General features: G+C 46.6%; 1 protein-coding gene across 2 annotated transcripts; it reads right to left on the reverse strand.

Annotated features, from left to right (window-relative positions):
* Window positions 1-1,647: 1,647 nt before the first annotated feature.
* hey2 (hes-related family bHLH transcription factor with YRPW motif 2) lies at window positions 1,648-5,488 on the reverse strand. 2 transcript variants are annotated; one of them, XR_004765630.1, is made up of 6 exons: window positions 5,058-5,488; window positions 4,511-4,589; window positions 4,294-4,377; window positions 3,981-4,062; window positions 2,314-3,478; window positions 1,648-2,276 (listed from the first exon to the last, which is right to left on the reverse strand). XR_004765630.1 is itself a non-coding variant. In XM_035421047.1 (5 exons), the coding sequence occupies exons 1-5, from the start codon at window positions 5,138-5,140 to the stop codon at window positions 2,787-2,789; spliced, it is 1,020 nt and encodes a 339-aa protein (XP_035276938.1). In that variant the 5' UTR covers window positions 5,141-5,488; the 3' UTR covers window positions 1,648-2,786. The 2 variants fall into 2 exon arrangements, 1 of the variants encoding a protein (XP_035276938.1); XM_035421047.1 differs by having other exon boundaries at window positions 1,648-3,478.
* Window positions 5,489-19,313: the final 13,825 nt, after the last annotated feature.

Raw genomic sequence — 19,313 nt, forward strand, 5'->3', positions numbered from 1 at the left:
TGTGTGTATGTGTGTGTGTGTGTGTATGTGCGTGTGCCTGTGTGTATATGTGTGTGTGTGTTTGTGCATGTGTGTGTACAATTCTTCAGTGGTTTATTTTTTCAATTTTTATGAAGTGCGGTTTATTTTTAAATAAACATGATTCAAAGGCAGATGGTGTTTTTGAAACAAACACTTCCCCCCATTTTGGGAGATTTGGGGAGATAAGGAACTGCGACTGATTGCATAATTCTGCTGAAAATGATACCACAGCATAACAAGGTTTCACACACTAACAGGCTCAGACAAAGGCAAAACATCACAATGCAACCTGTTTCGAAACCTATTTACCTACATTAAAGACAATTATTTATCATTATTTATTTATTTGACCATTTATTATTCTTATTAATCTGTTATCAAGTAGCATTAATTCTATTGTTGTCGGATCATGAAAGGGCGCTTCACCACTGTGCACTTCGGCTGTGCCACTCCGAGCATTTGATGTTTCTGTAGCTACCGATCATGTGCGCCCCAGTTTTATGACGGCCACTTCAAAGCCCGGGCCCCGGCGTGAGAACCAGTCAGACTAAAGCAGATAACTGGCGGATTTATGGCCAAGCGCTGTTCCCATGATCGCCGGTGGGCAGCAGGCGCTGCTGGTCGTAATCCCCATTCACTTGGAAATGCTGATACTTTTTCTCTTAAGGAATTTAATGGTGTGACAGTGATTTACTAATGTAAATCTTTCTAACAGACCCCGGGATAAAGAGAGTGGATTAGCCCGGCATAAAGACCCATCTTGGGAGGAGTGACCGCCGTTGTTTCGCTTTCATGTGCTTGCCTGCTGTACAGAGCGGGCAGTATGGCCTGGGCGAGCCAAAGCCTTTGCATACGTTTGGGGGCCTGTTCCTGAAAGGATCTTTCCGCTGCCTGTCATAAAACTAACGTTTTGTACCTGAAGGCTTTGCCCAACAATGTCCAATAAGGGTTGCACCATCTATTTTGAAAAGCCTAATACACTCTGCTTTTCTAAACCCAACATCAAGCTATTGGTATATTATTGAAAGCAAACAAAATACCTGTATCATAGATTAAAAAAACAGAAAGGTGTTGTCTTTAATCTGTCATTTATAATTTACTTGATACTTGTGCAATTGAATTGCAATAATATCTCACAGGCTCATTTAAATTCTATTCTACTACTACCACGAATGCTACTACTACATCTACTACTACTAATACTGCTTCTAACCATTACCATAGCTGTTGCTGCAATTATTACATGACAGCCAGAATTGTAAAACATCAACCAGAATCATTGTTTTACATCTACAACTTTATATAAATGTATTTTGTTCAAAGAATCAGAGAGTGCATAATTGGACCCTTAACATGGAAACTGCTAGCTATACATCTGTTTGTTTTTTGTTTTTACTTTGATTTACGCGGGGGGGGGGGGGGGGGGGGGGGACTTTATTTCTGTACATTCTTGTGGTACCAATTTTAAGACTCTTCTCCAAACATTTCCTTTCTCTTATGAAAGTCTTACTGCATAGACAAAACCTCATCTGATGGGCTGGACTCGGAAACTTGGTTTGTTACCCATCGGCTTGTAATAACATGGCTGTGTTGAAAGCATGATGAATGATGAAGAATGCCAGTACATTCAAAAAATGAATACTTTTTTAATCAGTGACATCTGCAGAGGTTTTCTTTGCATAGAAAATTGTTACAGCATACAGCACAGAATAAGAAATAAAAAAGCCAAACATGTTACAGTAGTATTTAACATTACTTTCTGAGTGTTTTGTTGGTTACGAATTTGTATCTGTCATATACATTCTCACTGAAATGTTTTTTTGTCCCTCTTTACACAGTAGAGAACTGAAGTGCATCATCATGAATTAAAGCAAGTTTCTATCTTTAATATAAACCTCTAGCTTATGATATCATACATGTACATATTTACAAACTTGTTAGTTTTCGGATTCAAACACACTGCAATTTGTCTGATTGATTATCTCAAAAAAACCTTTGGTTTTGCTTCAAGGTTCATTTTTTGTGATTCACATAAAACAAAGACCACATTCTATTTGTTGTTGTATTGTCTTATTTGTCGTTGTGTGTGGTCAAGTACAGTAGCAAGATCACAGACTGTTTGGTGTTAAATCCTGTTTATAAGATGTCTCCTGGAGTTATGGGATTAAAACAACCCCCAGCATTTAACCTGTTGGGTTATTGTAGGTTTTTTCCCCCATTAAATCGACACTGCCATTCGCACCAGCTTGGACAACCTCCTTAAATTTAGGATTGAATGATAATGGATGGAACCATCCCAGGTGCCTCCACTGTATCAAACACATTGGAAGACAGACACAAGGCCCTCTATTGCCACACATAAACAGAATGGCCCAACTGTTGGCGGGAAACTGTACCATTGACATATTTGAGTAGCCACTACCCATAACTGCTCTGAAAAGGGGTAAGGAAAGGAAATAAAGCAATATGAAGAGATCCAAACTGAGTGCTGTTTTCCATTTTGTAATCTTTGACACTGTCAGGTTTGTCCAGTTTGTGTGCCGTATGTAAACACTATCCACCGTCCTTCATTTCCCGTTGCATGTTAAAATGCAGGTGCTTCGGTTCTGCACACAGCTAAGACACAGGACGAAAAGCTGGCGGGCGAAGTCTGTGCGCTCTGTGCAGAATCTCCAACCGAAGAAGTAAAAAAAAAGGTTTTCCGTTATATCTACAAAAAATGTGGAAGACTTCCAGCCACGCGGACAGCCTTGAGACAGACTGGCTCAGAAGGCTCCCACTTCTGTCCCCCAAGGCCGGTACGGCTTGCTGCCGCCGCCGCTGCCGCCGTTGGTCTGTTGGGACGCCGACGCGGTCGATAACGTGGGGCTGATGGCCGAGACGGCCACGGAGGCGGCAGCGGCGGCGGCGGCGGCGCTGGGCGCGAATATGGGGAATCCTCCGGGGAAGGACAGGGGGAACGTCTGGGCGGCAGCGGCGGCCGCAGCTGCGTGTACGGTGGCTGAGAGGGACAGCAGGGACGTGGAGAGCGGCGGCACGCAAGGAGCCACGCCGCCACCGGAGGGCGCCCTGAGGGCGGAGTCACTGTGGGAGAAGGTGGCGGTCAGGAGGGCGGAGCCTCGCTGGGGGGTCTCCGACGGCCTGCCGGAGGCGCTCTCCGAGGAGGAGGAGGAAGGGGGCCCGCTCTGCTGGAGGAAGGCGGCGGGGATGGGCTGGAAGGCGGCGGCCCACTGGTGCGGGTGGAGGGCGGCGTGGTGGTGGTGGGCCATGGACGTGGTCATGGCGGCCGCCTCCCTCTGGGAGGCGCAGGTGCTGAGGTGGGAGACCAGGCGCACGCGCAGCGGGTCGCTGGAGTCCAGGCCCTCCACGGAGCTGAGGTACCGAGCCGCTTCCGTCAGGCACTCCCGGAACCCGATGCTCATGAAGTCCATGGCCAGCGCGTGGGCGTCGAAAAACCCTACGGGCAAAAGGGACGGCCGAAACATCAATGCCAAACGGCCTGTAAGTACAGCTCTCCTCCACTACAAGCCTTAATGAGGCTAGCAGCTGTTAGCGGCAGCGAGGGGTAAACAGCCGAACCTGTGGAGCGTGATGCCCACCGTTACCCTCCGACCGCGCGGCGCGGCGCAGCGCAGCGTAACCTAAACAAGCCGCGCTCGCGCTGGGATGTTTGTGTGTTTGTTTTGTCTCCCCTGCGCGCCGGTCCTTACACTCTCTGGAAACCCCAAACAAACCCCCAGCAGGACGGCCTGTGAATGCGGCCTTCTCCCCTCCCACGGATTTATGAAAGCAAACACAATCCCAGGGTCAAGTGCTCCTTTTGTCCCAGCAGTGCTTTCCCACGAGTTCAACCCCGCCATTAGCATTGATTTCCACCCCTTTAATCTTGTCAAAGGGACTGCGTGCTCAAATTTCACTACAAAGTGAGGTGGAAAAAAAGCAGTCAATTAACTCCTTACCTTTACCTCCCGTTGCCTGGAGCATCTTGAGATGATCTACTGTCATCTGCAATATTTCTGCTTTTTCAAGTTTGGCAGATCCCTGCAAAAGAAGCAGTGTATTAAAAAATATATATTTGTGATTTTAAATTTGTGAAGTAATGTTCCTTTGGATTATATTATTTTCAATCAAATCCTTATTCTAGTCTATGCGAGTTTTGTTTATTATTATTATCATTACAATGATTATTGCTATTATTATTTGCTTAATCCATTTTAAAACCTCTATTCTATGTACCAGTAACAAGCCTTTAACTGAAGGATTTCAACTTACCTGTTTTTCAAATGCAGTTGGAACAAGCCGACGTAATTCCGATAAACTGTTATTGATTCGATCTCTCCGTCTCTTCTCGATAATCTTGAAAAATAAACGCACAGTAATAGTATACAGTTTAATCGTAAGTAAAATGCAGCAGAAAAGTCAGTCATTTTGTCGATGAAATAATAATAATAATAATAATAATAATAATAATAATAATAATAATAATTACCCCTCTTCTTTTTTTCCTTGCCATAACTTGGGACGTTGTTGTTGGGGAGTTGGATCTAATAAGCGAGCTGCTGCTTTGTCTGTGGGAAAATATTAATCACTCTTCTAGTTCTATTTTCATTGTGATTACAAAAAGAACACTTTGATCCCGTTCAGGTTCATTACACTACCAGGAGAAAATAGCCACATGAATTAATGAATGGAATACCTCAGCGGGGCAAACTTCTGTCCTTGTAAATAACGATTCATTCATCACTGGTGATATATTATCCGAGACCGTTGCTTTCAAACACGCATTAAGCTTAAATATACATTTATTTGTCAGGACTCCAAATTGGAGATTAAAACGCAAAATGGGTTGACACGCGCCAAACAGAAGCCAATGAAACAGAGATTTGAACTTGACAACGAATTATTTGACCAAACTTTAATAGAACTTTTGCTTCACTTCATTGTCGAGAATTAGGAGCCACTCATAACAGCTTTAAAAAGTCGCGCTGTAAAACGATACCGTATGATAATATCAATGAAGTATTTTTTCAACTTACCCGGAATAGTTATTTTCGCTTCCAACATCAATAGTTTCATCCATGTCACTATCAGAGGTAGTGTCCTCACAAGGCCTCTTCATGGTGAAAGCTGTGTTTGTAACCTCAATACCACAGTAAACGTGCGTCCAGGTAGCCTTCGCTGGCGACTACACAAATCCCACTGAACTTCTTTCCCACGAAACATCGGAGCCTCAATCACTGTTGCGGGGGAGCGTTCCGCCCACGTCCTGCTTGGGAACACCCACAGTAGAAAAAACACGCCCCGAGCCACTGAGCCGGGGATTGCAGCCGCTGTTCTGTCAAGAGTTCCCCAGATAATTGACTCTGCCCGTTTTTAGTGGTGGTGCAAAACACCCGTGGGTTCCGAGAACCGTGAGAAACAACAGTCCCAGAGAATGAATGTAAAGTCAACCGTGCCTTGGTTTTATAAAACATAAATGCGACTTGTAATAAGACACTACCAAGGTAATGTATTCAGTCAGAACAGGACTGTTATTAATAGTTGATAGAACTTAATTATTTAAGATGCTGTGGTTACATAGAAACAAAGGAGCTTATAGTCATCACAAAAGCAGAGGAATAAAACAATTTGTTTGCTGTATTTATTGATCTTATTTATGTTTTGACATCATAAGCACAATTGGGGATTTCCACTCTCAAGACCCACAGGGGAGTGCAAATGGGGTGCACCTAAGCTCTCTTAAAATATTTTTGTCAGTATACAGTGTGTGACATCACATACGCACAAGAAAAATATGTGGGGGTGAAACAATCTTCTGCACACGGAGGAGGTGGGTATTTGCCTCCCTTTGGTAGGGCATAGGGTTTGCCTAGGGGGTGAGCTACACATTTTTTCCCATGTTTGTATTCCACATACAACCCCCCCCTGCCCCCCCCCCCCCCCCATTTTAGGTACAGTGCTCATGCCAAAATAGATTGGGAATTAACAAACAGGAATTTTAACAATATGTTAAAGAAACACAGCTATAATGTTTTTTTGGGCCTTCTTTAAAACTGTCACAATGAAGATTTTTGCATAACAATACATAGACCTGGTTCAGAACCTGGGCACGGTGCAACCATATTGATTGACTGTAGCCTGCCAATCACCAGCCAAAAGAGTCAGACTTCTTGGGTACATCTAGCTCTGCAAGCTTAGAATTGTAGATTTGGACTGGGATATTTAATTTGCTGACTGAATTTGCTGCAGGGAGACACTATTGGCTTTAAATCAGCTGAGGTTCCCCAGACTACCACTATATTAATTCCTCCCAGTGGTACGCCAGGTTCCCACAGGCTGCCAGCTGTCGTCAGCGAGAGGCACACCTGTTCTTCAATAGCCGCCACCTATCCCGGAGTCCTGTTTTTGAAAGAAGAGCGGGAGGCGGTATCTGGTTTGCAGTCAGGTGCATCGGGAGAATGCAGGACGAGCGAGGAGTTGTTACGCAGGTACAGGTGACACGGCGGCGATGGAAGGTGTACGGAGCTGGATGACCTTTAACCCATCGCAGGCGCATCGCACACCAACTGCTCATCGCTGCCTTTGCAGGCTGTTGAAACATGACCAAACAGCTCTTGCGAGTTTCAGCATTGTTTGTGATATCTAGTGTAAATTGGGCCACATAAAAGATGGAAAATTAACAGATTACAGAAACTGATTATAATTAACAGAAAATTGTTATTCTATACCTACAGTAACCTTCTACAGTAACCTCCATCTTCATACAAGAACTGGTATATTTATATTGGTTGTGATGTTTCTTGCATTAACCTAGATTAAGCAAAGAAGAAGTAATTAAATTTGGTTTTACTGAGAAAAAAAGTTACAAACAAGCATTTACATAGCGGCTGAATACGCTCATATGGAATATAGAGGGTTTCTATGCTGTTCAGAGGAAGAAGAAAGGTGTGCATACGAAAAAATGTAAAGCAAAGTGCAGATTAGAGAAAGGAAACCTCACAGGAGTGTTATATGGGAGCAGGAAGAGCAATGAAATGATAAACGGTAAGAAGCATGAAGCTGATGTGAAGAAAAAAACTCGCAAAAGGAAGTCTAATGAATGCATCGAATGTGGGAAAGACAAAAATTTTAAGTTGCATTCAAAAAAAGGGGACAAATTCACAGACATTCTCTTAGAAAACGATAATTATTTTCTTCAAATTATAAAATTACAGTGTGGAGTAAACTGTCCTGTCGCAGTGTGCGTTGGTAAGTTCGCGGTGCATATGAGGGGTAAGATAATTCCTCTGTATAAATACATAGTTTCATGGCCGATAATCCGCTATAGCTGACGAGCGTGTGCCTCGGCGTGTTTTACTGCTACGCGTTCGGCGGGTCCATGGAGAGAGCTGAATTCATTTCGTGGGCTTCATTGTGCTGCGTATGAGAAGTGAGCAAGGGGTCATCCTGCTGATCAAAGCCCTCTCTCCGTGCTCTGTTCAAATGTGCATCGCTCCACGGGGCTCCTGGCAGCAGTCAGCAACGGCACGGCCTGGAGTCAATGTGAGTCATGTGACCGGGCCTCGCACGCATGCATCAGTCATATACGCCAATCAAACGCTTCTCGGGGTCAATTTTGTCATGTCATGGAAAAGTAGGAAAGATGCAAATGAGACAACTGTTGAAGTGGTGGAATGATGCTGAAAGAAGTCAGAGTTACATTATTATTATTATTATTATTATTATTTTTATTATTATTATTTTTATTATTATTATTATTATTATTGTTACGTAGACTATTTTTGCAAAATAGGCTTATGAGTTCCTTTGTGTCATTTACCTGAGGATTGCAGGCAAAATTCTAATTGGTCTACAGTTTGATTTTCACTTAAAGTCACCTAATCGCTTCACTGCAGTTTTAAGTTACAGAAGGCGCATGTGTCATTCCACAACACTAAGCTGAAGTAATCTGCTACAGAATCTGGGATGGGGGAAACACTTGATATAGGCTGCATCTTGAGTACTGTTTCTTAAGCAGTGTCTGAAGTGGAGTAGACTTACTGACCCACATCTGTAAGGAGCAAGCGAATCCGACTGGCCTCTTTCTGTAAAAATATAGGTGATCATTTTATCACTGACAGGGGCACCATATATCAAGCTGGAAACATTTTGCAGTAGGATCTACATCGACATTAATTTAACAAACATCAGTGTCAAATATTTATTTATTATACAGTCATCTATTTTAAAAAAGAACTGGAGAAATGAAGCAAAATTCATTTTTATTTTTTTGATTGACATGGTCCCTCTCTCTCTATAGCCAATATGAACTTCACATATATGAACCACCTATATGAGCTGGTCAGTCTACTGTTGAAACAGGTCACAGATTCTTTGAACACAAGATAAGTCTGAGAACAGTAACAGAAGCTGCTTACAGCCCTCGTGTGGGGGTGCATTAATCTCCCAAATTTTCATCTTCTGTTCATTTGACCCATGCAGCTTAGGCAGAGACATGCTGAAGGATTACCCATGAGAACCCTGTGCAGTTCCTTTCTCACCTTCACCAAGGCAATCATACACACGGAGCACTTTGGGAGATATGCAGTGAACTGTAGCCTCAGTACAAGGCACGAAAGTCATTTAATGTTGAAAAATTGCTAGATGTTTATACACCTGTAGGTTTCAAAATGTGTCCAAAATAGCACCTATGTCTGAATTTTGTGACTGATTGTTAATTTTGTTTGCACAACTGGATTTGGACTTGTAAAAGAGCAACGTTTAAGGACTCATTGCAGAAATGAAATAAAAGTAGAATTTATGGCTTAAACTCATGCTGTTTTATGGCATTTTTTATTTGGACATTCTTGTCTTTCTTGTTTGAACTTTTATATCATTTTATTTCCTCCTAAATCCACTTCTCCATTATGAGCAAAACAGCCAATAGGTTTATAATTGGATCCAAATGAGCAAATGAATGTGATTTCAAAAAGTAATGAAAAAGACAGGGGAACAGAGACTTAAAAGGAAGCTGGCTGCTTCTGTCCCCCGCACAATGACCTGGTCTTATAGGTCGACACACACACACACACACACACACACACACAGCCAGAGTCCCTCCCAGGGCCGACGGGAGGCTCCAGCTGTAGCCGGCGGTCCGAGTTAAACAGCGAAGACGGGCGCATTGTTCCCCCCCCCCCGCACAAACCTCCCCCCCGTCATGTGCCTCAAGCCCCGGCGGAGAGCAGCACAGTCTCCCCAGGCACGCTGCCAGCGCGATGACTCGTTCCCACAGCTCGCCGCGCCGCCGTGAAACCCGATCGCCGTGTGAGAGCGAGGCGGCGGCGGTGGCGGCGGCGGCGGCGGCGGCCCGGGCAGCGCGGGGCGAGGGGACGGCGCGAGCGGGGAGAGAACCGCCCCCCCATGCCCCCCCCCCCCCCCCCCCCCCCCCCCCGCGATGCCACGCCCACCAGCGCTCGTAACCCCATTCTTCGCATTGTTTGTGTTTATTGTATGCCCGGCCGAGCTTACGCCATATAAAACCTGAGAAATGGGCCGCTTCCGCGCAGGGCCAGAGGGACTTCTGACCTTTCACACATTATTTTCCCTTTGTTTTTTTAGGGGGGGGGGGATAGTTTCAAAGATGCTACGTCGTCGGTTGAATGTTCTACCACTGGCGCTAAAGTAGCAAAATAAATAAGGAATAAGGAGAACGTGAAGATTTTCATTATTTAGGCAAAATAACTATGAGTTATAAGCTATGAGCACTGTAAAATATTAGTATTGCTGTGCTGATGTATATTTAAAGTATGCCATTTTATATTTGAACATACATTCACAGTTTTTTCATGAAAATTTTTCATAAGGGCAGTATAAGCGTGGACTGTGAAAAATAAAAAATAGGTTGAAATATACTTTTTGAACTGGTACTATAATGTAATTACACGAACATGGTTTCTTTTTATTGCAAAAACATGATGTCATTCTTTTCAGGTGGATGATCTCTTGTTACTTTGATTGTTTAGCCCATCTCACTCTAACACTTTGAGCCAGTACAGTGGAAATGGGAGCCCAGGTCTGAGTAATTTACACACACACACACACACACACACACACACTTTCTCCCTTCCCAGCCAACGCTGGCCAGATCACTCACGCGTCGCAGTGTCCGCCCCCCCCCCCCCCCCCCGCCGAAGCAAGTGAGCATATCGCAGCACTGTCAACACCCACTCATACCCCAAAACACTCTAATGGCTTTCACAGGTGCGCCTGCTCAAACTCCCTCCCTCCCCCACCCTCCACCCCCCCGCGTGGAATCTCCATGCCCTCCGTACCTGCGCAAGCTGGCACTGAGCTGCCACCCTTCTGGCTCAGGGATGGGGTCCTCTGTCTCTGGCTGCCGGTGGTCATGCCCCGCTACCAGCCAGTCCCCGGTGACCGCTCAGGACCTCAGGGCGGACTTTCATTTGCCCGAGACAGAGAGCAGGGGCTCTGCCCAACATCTGATCGTTTTTCAGGATTCAGCTAAGTTTACGAGCCGTAGAAGGAGTGTTGATTCTAATGCCTTCCGAAATGTTTATTCAGCTCCGTTGTCAACAACAGATTGGAGTAAATGAATAGTAATCAACGTGCTTCCCTCCGCCAACACACAAAGATATGCTTCACCAAAACACACCCAAGATAAATATGCTGTCCCAGAAAATAAATTATATCTAAATTTAAATATAATAAAAACAATTAGCTCTTTTTAACAAACCCCGGCAATCCCTCTTAATTTGACATTAGTCTGTTTTTTATTCCCATGTATAAGTAATTTCAGAAATCATTATTTAGCCATGCACTATAGATCGTGGCATACTGTATTTTCAATCCATACAGAGGGTTCTGTTTTGTATATTTTGGCTATATCACGGGTGATTGCAAGAGCAACTCCAATGTCCTTGCAATAAAGCACTTCTACTCCCCATTCCTTTAGATATTGGAAAACAGAAATTTTTTGGTAAAATTAATTAGTCAAAGAGAATAAAAACTCTCTCCTTCCCCGCTCTGTTATCTTTCTGTTTTTTGTTTTTTCTATCCCTGGGAGGCAGAAAACGAAGCAGCCCGGCCGACGGCTCGGGGCGCGGTGCCGAAAGCAGAGGCACGGCACGGCGCGCCGGGCGTCGAGCGCCGAATTTCCCCGACGGCAGCTCTGAAACGGCACATCTGCTCTCTGCCCGTCACCGCTGGGGACACACGGGGAAGGGGGAAACAGCGGAGCGGGCCAGGGAGAGGCGTCCTTATGTGTGCGGGCATGTGTATGTGTGTAGATGTGTGTGTGTGTGTGTGTGTACGTTTGTGTGAGTGTGTGTTATATGTGTGCTTGTGTTTTTTGTGTGCGTGTCTGCTTGTGTATGTATGTGTATGTGTGTATGTGCCTGTGTGTCTCTGTAGTGGGTGTATGTGTGTGTGTGTGCGTGTGTGTGTGTGTGTGTGTGTGAGTCTGTGTGTGGGTGGGTGTGTGTGTGCGTGCTTGCCTGAGTTTTCATACACGTGTATGTGTGTGTGTGGTGTGTGTGTGTGTGTCTGTGGGTGTGTGTGAGTCTGTGTGTGTGTGGGTGTGTGTGTGCATGTGTGTGCGTGCGTGCCTGAGTTTCCATACACGTGTGTGTGTGTGCGCCTCCCATTCCCAGGAAGGGGGAAGATTCCTGTCATCCCTCTCATACTTGCCCCGGGCCTCCGCCAGCCCAGCCCAGCCCAACCCAGCCCCTTCCCCTGCTCCTGTCCCAGCCCCTGCCCCTGCCCCTGCATCGCTCGATCGGGGCCCGGCCCTGGTGTGCCATGGTATCAGTGGTTCCCAAGGCTGCCCGGCCTGGGAAAAGCTGCGTGGACCTGTTCCAAAATCAGCATTACAAGCATTATTGTTCTTACCCTCCCCGAGTCCCCAGAACACAAAGAAAACAACAGCAACAGCCACAATCTCAAGCCCTCCTCCTAACACAAGGCTGCCCTCAGTCACTCTCGGGCTGCCTTTTTTTAAAACCCAGTTAACCGCTTCATGGCAACAGTCGCCCCGGGGCCGAGGACACGTCTGCAGCTGCCGCTCCGCCCGGCTCTTCCCGCTCGCTCCCCCCCCTGTTATTATTCGCCGTCGCCACGGCGCTAAATCAACGGCCTCCAACCGCTCAATGCCGCCTCGGTGGAACTAATGCACACCTACCTTCTCTGGGGCGGCTGCGGTACAGGCTGCGGCTTTGTGGGGACCCGGGGTCCGCGACGGGCGACACTGAATCATCGGCTCGTGACGACCCCGCGGCCGCGTAGCATAATCAGCACAAAGGCTGAATCATCCACCAAACCCTTCAGATCGGTGTTAAACACTTCAGTGGATACATATACTAGGCTGTGAAAAGGCATGACCGGTGTTCAGTGAGCAATTGTCCTTGCAAGTGCAGGTTTCAGTTTTTTTTCTTCACAATAATAAATAAAAGAGCGCTTGCAATTACTTGTGAGAGTCAGATTTAAGGACAGAGGGTGACTGAATTGTAGAATTTAGAGTTGCACAAATGAAATCTAAAAGACTAAAAGAATCATTTTTCCCTTTCCTGCTTTTTCATTTGTTATTGGTAAATGTGAGAGATTTGATTAAATTAAACTGACTGCAACAACACTCCGCTGTTGTCCAAATACTCCGGACCTTTTCTCATTGTTGGCCAATTTGTCAGAGAATAACAGCGGTCTGTTTATTTTCCCTGGGAGTGGAAGAGAGCCGCTGCGATGACAATGGCCCGAGCAGCGGGGTTACTCGCCTCTTGACTCCGGGCTCGTATTATGGACGCTTTATTAGTGTTTAAGGTCACCGAGAGACAAGCGAGTGCATCCTATATCAGGAAGCCGAGCGCGTCTCAGGAGTGAAATATTTGGCTTTTCAGTCGGGGGCGGGCGGCCCGCGAGTCGGATATCCTGGGAAGCGAGAGCGCGGCAGACGGGCTCCGGGGGCGTCGCACGGGGCCAGCGGCGAACAGAGCGGGTCAGAATAACAGAGGCCCCTTCCTGCCATTCTCAGCACCGCGCTGTATTTCTGTCAGGGCTTTTCAAAAGCCCGCGTCCGGAGCTCGCCTCGGCGCGAGCCAAGATACGAGGGCCCCGGACCGACGGCGCAACAAATCTTCCTGAGTCACTTCGGCGCTGGCCGCCGCCGCCGCCGCCGCCGCGGCCAAACACCGCGCGTCCGGGTCACGTCATCGGACGAACAGGGTGTGGATGTGGAAGAAAAAAAAGAAAGAAAAGGAAAAAAATGAGCGTGCGGGAAGAGTGTCAAAAGCGAGGCGCACATGTGCGCGCCGGGGGTAAATCCATTGTCGGAGGAAGAGAAATCACGGCGAGCTCGCGGCGAATTGGGTTCCTGCGACCCTGAGCCAAAAGCGGGGACTCTCAAGACCCATCGGACAGGTGCTGCTCGCCTTTTCCGACTTCCTGCGCTATGAAATGGACTTCCTGCCGAGGAGCGGGAATGAGAGGAAGCCGTGGGTTTTCCCTACAATGAGCACACCGATCATCATAAATTGACTGGCGGCATTTAGCTATTATATGAAATAACCATTACTGATATTTAACAGGAAATCGTAACAGGGGGACTGAAAGCAAAGTATTCACTATGAAATGCATAGAGATATGAGGTATACAAAATCAACATATTTCATTGCGCAAGTCACTCTGGATAAGGGAATCTACTAAATGAATGTAATGGAATGTAAAAGTTCCTTAAGGATAAGTCAGTGACTCACTCAAAACGTGAAATTAGCTACACCATGAATGGCTGAGTAGTGAAACGTTATTGGACACTTCCACTGTTTCATCATCTCTTTTATCTGGAACACAGACATGAAGACAGCACACGGACACACACACACACACACACACACACACACACACACACACACACACACCGTCAATAAAACTAGGAGCTCCAGGGGTCATTCTGTCAAAAGCATTAAGTCCAGGGAAAGAGTTTGGTTGTACATGCAGAGTTGACGCATGTGCTTGGTTCATCAACTTGGTATTCAACTCAAGGAGCTTTGAATAAACATCAAGCTCCGGGATTAATATTTTGAAAGACAGTGGCAAGCCATTAATCCTCCGGCTGCTCTTTAAAAGTGCTTTTTGAAGGTACGGGTTGCCCAAGACGATGCGTAGTAAACCCCATTAGTCTACTGTCTGGAAGAGCTCCAGGGGTAAATGTGCTAAAGCAATTAGCAGCTGTGAGTGAGGAAGTCATCAGCCACACATAAAGTGACCTGACCACTGTGAAATCACTGCCCCCGTCTGCAGGATATAGCAACAGTCTGGTAAAGAGATTCGCTTTTAACGCGTGGCGCGGACCAATGAGGCGTCCGCGAAGACACGCCGCGGTTGTTTTTTTATCGCCGTGACTCAAAATGAGGAAGCAGACTCGGCTCTGCTGGCAAGAGGGGCCTAAAGCTACTTAAGCTCCATAACTATTGAGCACTGCCGTGAAAGAATGGCGGTAGCTTCCATTCCGGAATGTGAGCAGCCATTGGTTTGTCAGTTTTGACAAAAGAGGACGATTGGTTCATTTCGCGGATGATGTCAACAGGTCCCCTTCATAAGCAAGCCTCACCTGGGCAGGTGAAAGTGAACCCCGCCTAGGCCGCAAGGCTTTTAAAAACCAGATGTTGCACAATATCCTCGATACCCTGGGATTATTGCCATACAGGTGGCTAACCACAGGAGCAATTACATCAAACATAAACACAGGCAACCGCCTGCTATGTGGCTGGCACACTCTGCCCCGCCGTGTTTGCATTGGTTACCTGTCGCTACGCACCTCCCTTTTGATCATCTCCGAAGCAGAGAGAGCGCATCAGTCCATTAACTATCTATGTACCTCTGTAGGTATAGGAGGATGTATGTATGTTACAGACAGCAGAAGGAATATTTCTGTCACAAAGGAAATATTATCTCAAAGGAAGGATAAGTATTACACATAAGAAGCCATGATAAAATAAGGAACTGGTTACAAAAAAACAAAATCAACGGTGACATAAAGTAAATGCAGACTCATTCAGAATATACTGTTAGTACGAAGCAAATGCTTACAATGCTGAGCAATCTCCTCATTATCACAGGTTTATGATAAAGCCCAGGGAATATATTTGGTGGGATTAAACACACATATATTTTCATCTCATTTTTTTCACAGGAATAAAACAAACATACATTTTACCCAACCCAGGCTATTTATTTTTCAGTGGCTCCTTGCGTTCAGAGTGAAGAAAAGATGTGAATTAGGAACAGGAAGAATAAGAAGAAAATTAAATTTCAGCAAAGAGAGAGTGAAGAACAGTATGTGAAAAAGAGAGAGAAAGAAAATAATAATTTATAATAATTTTATTCATGCTCAGATCGTACAGAAGGAGCTGCCAGTCTATTCTCCCAGCCCCTGTGAAGTTCCTGTTGGTTGGAGGTTTTTGGCCAGGGGTGTGGACAGCCTTCAATAAAGCGCCGTTAAAGTCGGCTCCGCTCAGGGTCTCCAGACAGACGTCCAAGCCTCAAACACATCCGGCGGCCCAGACTCCACCGCTCTCCTTGGGCAGTTTTTGAGGTGGGGGGGGGGGGGTGGTGGTGGAGTGCACTAGGGGGTCAGCTGACTCCGAGGAGCCGCAAGGCTGTCGAGGGAGGAGCTGCGCGCCGGGCTTTATCAGGGCAAGACCCGGTAGAGCCAAAACATCGATACCGCCGGTCACTGCCTCTGCGATAAACAGCGGCAAATATTGTTGTTATGGGTTGCGCCCGATGTTACCGTATCTCCCTGTTTTCGTACGTTGTGAAGGATGCTTGAGAGCATTGTGAGAGCCGTACGTTCACACCACGACGTTCTGGGGGCTTTTGGAGTTCAGTGGCTCAACACACCCTTTTACATAACATATTAAGTCGCTGTTTTGAGACGGACGGACGCTAAGGGACAAAAGATTTATCAGATTTATTTTTATATTGATGGGATATTCGGCTGGATGCCTGGGATTCTATTAAAAATGCTTATTGAATGAAGAAGACATTCAATAAGCGGAGTAAATGAATGAAAAGGTAAAAAGAGAGTATAAATCCACACGGAACCACTACTCAGGTCACCACAAATGATTGCTTCAGATAGCCTGTGTTTTTCCAGTTGAAGGCTGACCCAGAGTTTACATTGTATCCCGATTCTAGACAGATTTGTGTCGGCCCGTACAGTTCCTCATTTTTGGGAAGACGGAGCGCTCGCGCTATCTGAGGCCCTGATAACGGCTGAAGAACACTACCACCCTTCCACACATGCTCGGCCCCCCCCTGGTTCCCTCCTCTCCGAGTCCCCTTTGGCCGGCCCAATCTTCCCCGGGGCCAAGGCGTCTAATCTCGGGGGAGAGAGCGTGACAACAGCGGGGTCGCGTTCTTATCGGGTGTCCGGGTCCCCGCGGTGGCGGCCGGCTGTCCGCGGGGTCCCGGGATCACTGACACGTCCAGGGGCCCTCCTGGCACTCAGGCCGGGGGAATCTGGGAGGGGCAGCCGCGGCTTGCGGGTTCCCAGGCCTGGAAAATACCTGTCATCGGGATCCCCCCCGCGGGTCGGTCCGCAGGAATCTGGCCGCGTTCGCGCCGGAGAGGGAGAGGAGGAGTGGAGGGAGAGGTGTCCGCAGATGGGTTGCAGATACCGCCCATCGTTTCCCCCCGGCAGACGAGTCCGCTGCCCTGGAGATCGGGGATTATCGCTCCCCGTAAGAAAACAACTCCAGAGGGAAAAAAAAAAACAAGAGACGCCCGCGGGAAATAAATCAACATTTCTGAAGGTGTGACAGCTGCTTCAGTCTGAAACCGCTGCTGTTAAACTGGCCAATACCTCTCCTGGTTTATCTCGTTCCAACATTATCACTTTGGATCTCATACTTACGAGAGATTCAAATCTCACATCTTAGATTTAAGTTCAATATTTATGGAAAGGTAGGCAATATTTGTTCAATCTTCCCTTTCAGCATTGCTCATTAATGCCTACTTGACGCAAACACGTGGGAAAATTGATGCGGACGTAAGATTGGAAACCTCTGTAAATCAGTAGAATCGCAGACAGTGAGAGGATTGTGGAACTGGCTCCCCTTTTGTATAAGCAAACGCCAGGAAAGTATAAGAAATCACCATGGCACCACGGGACCGTGGCGCATTCCGACTTCCTGACATGCCAGGCTGCTCGACCCGGGGGGGGGGGGGGGGGGGGGGAGGCGAGCGCCGAGCGGCGAGAGGCGTCCGCGGGGACACAGTTGGCCGTCGCGCGGCGCGCCGTTGCCGAGCAGGCCGGCGGAACGGGGCAAAACGGTCGCTGCCGCCATTGTATCCGCGACCGCACGTTTTTGTCTTTCCTGTTGGGGTCTGGTTGCGCGCTTGGTCCGGGGCCAGGGCTGGAGACGGGGGCCATGGTGAGGCCAGGAGCCCCCCCTCCCAACCCCCCTCCCTCCCTCCCGACTCCGTAACCTGACAGGCCCGGGCTTCCAACAGGAACGAGTAAATAACCGGCGGTGACAGTGTGTTGGCACGACGCACACAGAGGCCTCAGTATTCTCCGGGCTGTAAAAGGCAGCGGGGAATGGCGGGGACGGGTTATAAGAAGACCCCTTCACCAGGACCGTGTGACCGCTCGCCTGACTGGTCAGGACCGCAGCCAGAACTCAGCGTATCGATTCGCCCCCTTCTCCTGCCTTCACATATGCACTTAGCTCTACCCTGCTTTACTTTGAAGTAAAATAGATTTCTGGAAATATTGTCCCACGACTGCTGCAGTAGAATTTTGGGGTTCGCAAAAATAATGTTTTGAAAGTTAATGCACTTTAACTTTGCCTACATCTATTTACGTCCTCTGAATCAAAGGGATACTTACGAGACTTTGATAAAGTTACTATATTCATCTATTCATTGGTAAATTGTGTAATGTTTCGAAGTGATTATCAAAATATTACACAATTTAAATATTGTCAGTGTCACACGAAAACCTTCCATATCAAAAAATGAAAAAATGGAATTCTGAGGAAAAGCAAAAAAGGATTCTTTTTTCATTTTTTGAAGCCTTTCTAAGAAATTTTGAGTGAGATAACAGTGAAAGTACATAGAGCTGATTGAGAAGTTTCAATATGTGTCAAAATACCAAAACCCCCCCTCAAAAAAAAAGGAAATATGCATATACTTTTCATGGTATTTTGTGAGCTGCGGTAAGCTATGAGAGCAACCTTCCTGCGGTGTAAAGACCCCGGTCTCTCAGAACATGATATATCTGTGACAGGGCAGAGCCTCTGTTGAGTCCTGTCTGCCCTGCGTGTTTGAAGATTGATGACGGAGGCCAGGAACGGAAGCGCACTCTTGACATATTTCAAGGCATTTGCACTCGCGACGCGTTGCTGCTCCTTTCAAAGCTGGAATGTTTACATTGGACGAGCAGCGGAAGCTTCCCGGCACTGTAGCACTCGTTTCCCTCGTCAAATCAGCCTTTTCACCGAAAAACACTGTCTATTTATTTATTATTCTGATCTCTACGCTGGGACGGACATAGTTTTATCTTTCGCTGAATGGCAGCGTGCATAGACGCTACAGTGTCAGATGTGAGTTATCTGAAAGGGAATCCTATTCAGAGTGGGCATTCCTGTAAAAAGTGACAGGCGAACGTCTGCCTCATTAAGCAGAATCAATAATAAGCTGTTTCATTACCGGCCTCTTTGAGATGGAAATGGCCGCTTGGTGTTTGAAAGCCGACTGTGTGCAGGCGCGGTGGGGGAGCAGGTGCCAGTGTTTACGACACAGGCACCGTTCATGTCTTTCCTATTTGGGGATCACAGGCCATCCACCCCTTAACCCAGGAAACGGCGATAAAGCGACGCCATAAACGTACACTGTCTGAGCCCCCGATGCAAGCTTAATCCGACCGATCGCTTTCACACCAAAATTCACATTGCTCCTCCAAAGCAGCTGTATATTCCGTTAAACTACATCCCTGAAAATAAAAATAAACAGCTCACAAAGTACAGGACAGAATGCTTTCATAAGTACATGTGAGGTGTTCTATATTGTTTGTTCCTACACAACTACACTCTCACTTTGCAGTTGTTTTACAGACAGATATCTACATCGCTGTACAGACCAATGGCTCTTGTGAATAGTCATACATGGTTCGGCTTATATTATGTCCACACACCTCTGCAAATAATTATTATTGCACAAACCAATTTGCCATTATTTTATCAACTAATCAAGTTAATATAAAGAAAAATCCATGTGCACTCTCAGTGGGGGGTTAT

This window comes from Anguilla anguilla, chromosome 6 (assembly GCF_013347855.1).
Source record: "Anguilla anguilla isolate fAngAng1 chromosome 6, fAngAng1.pri, whole genome shotgun sequence".
Taxonomy (NCBI): domain Eukaryota; kingdom Metazoa; phylum Chordata; class Actinopteri; order Anguilliformes; family Anguillidae; genus Anguilla; species Anguilla anguilla.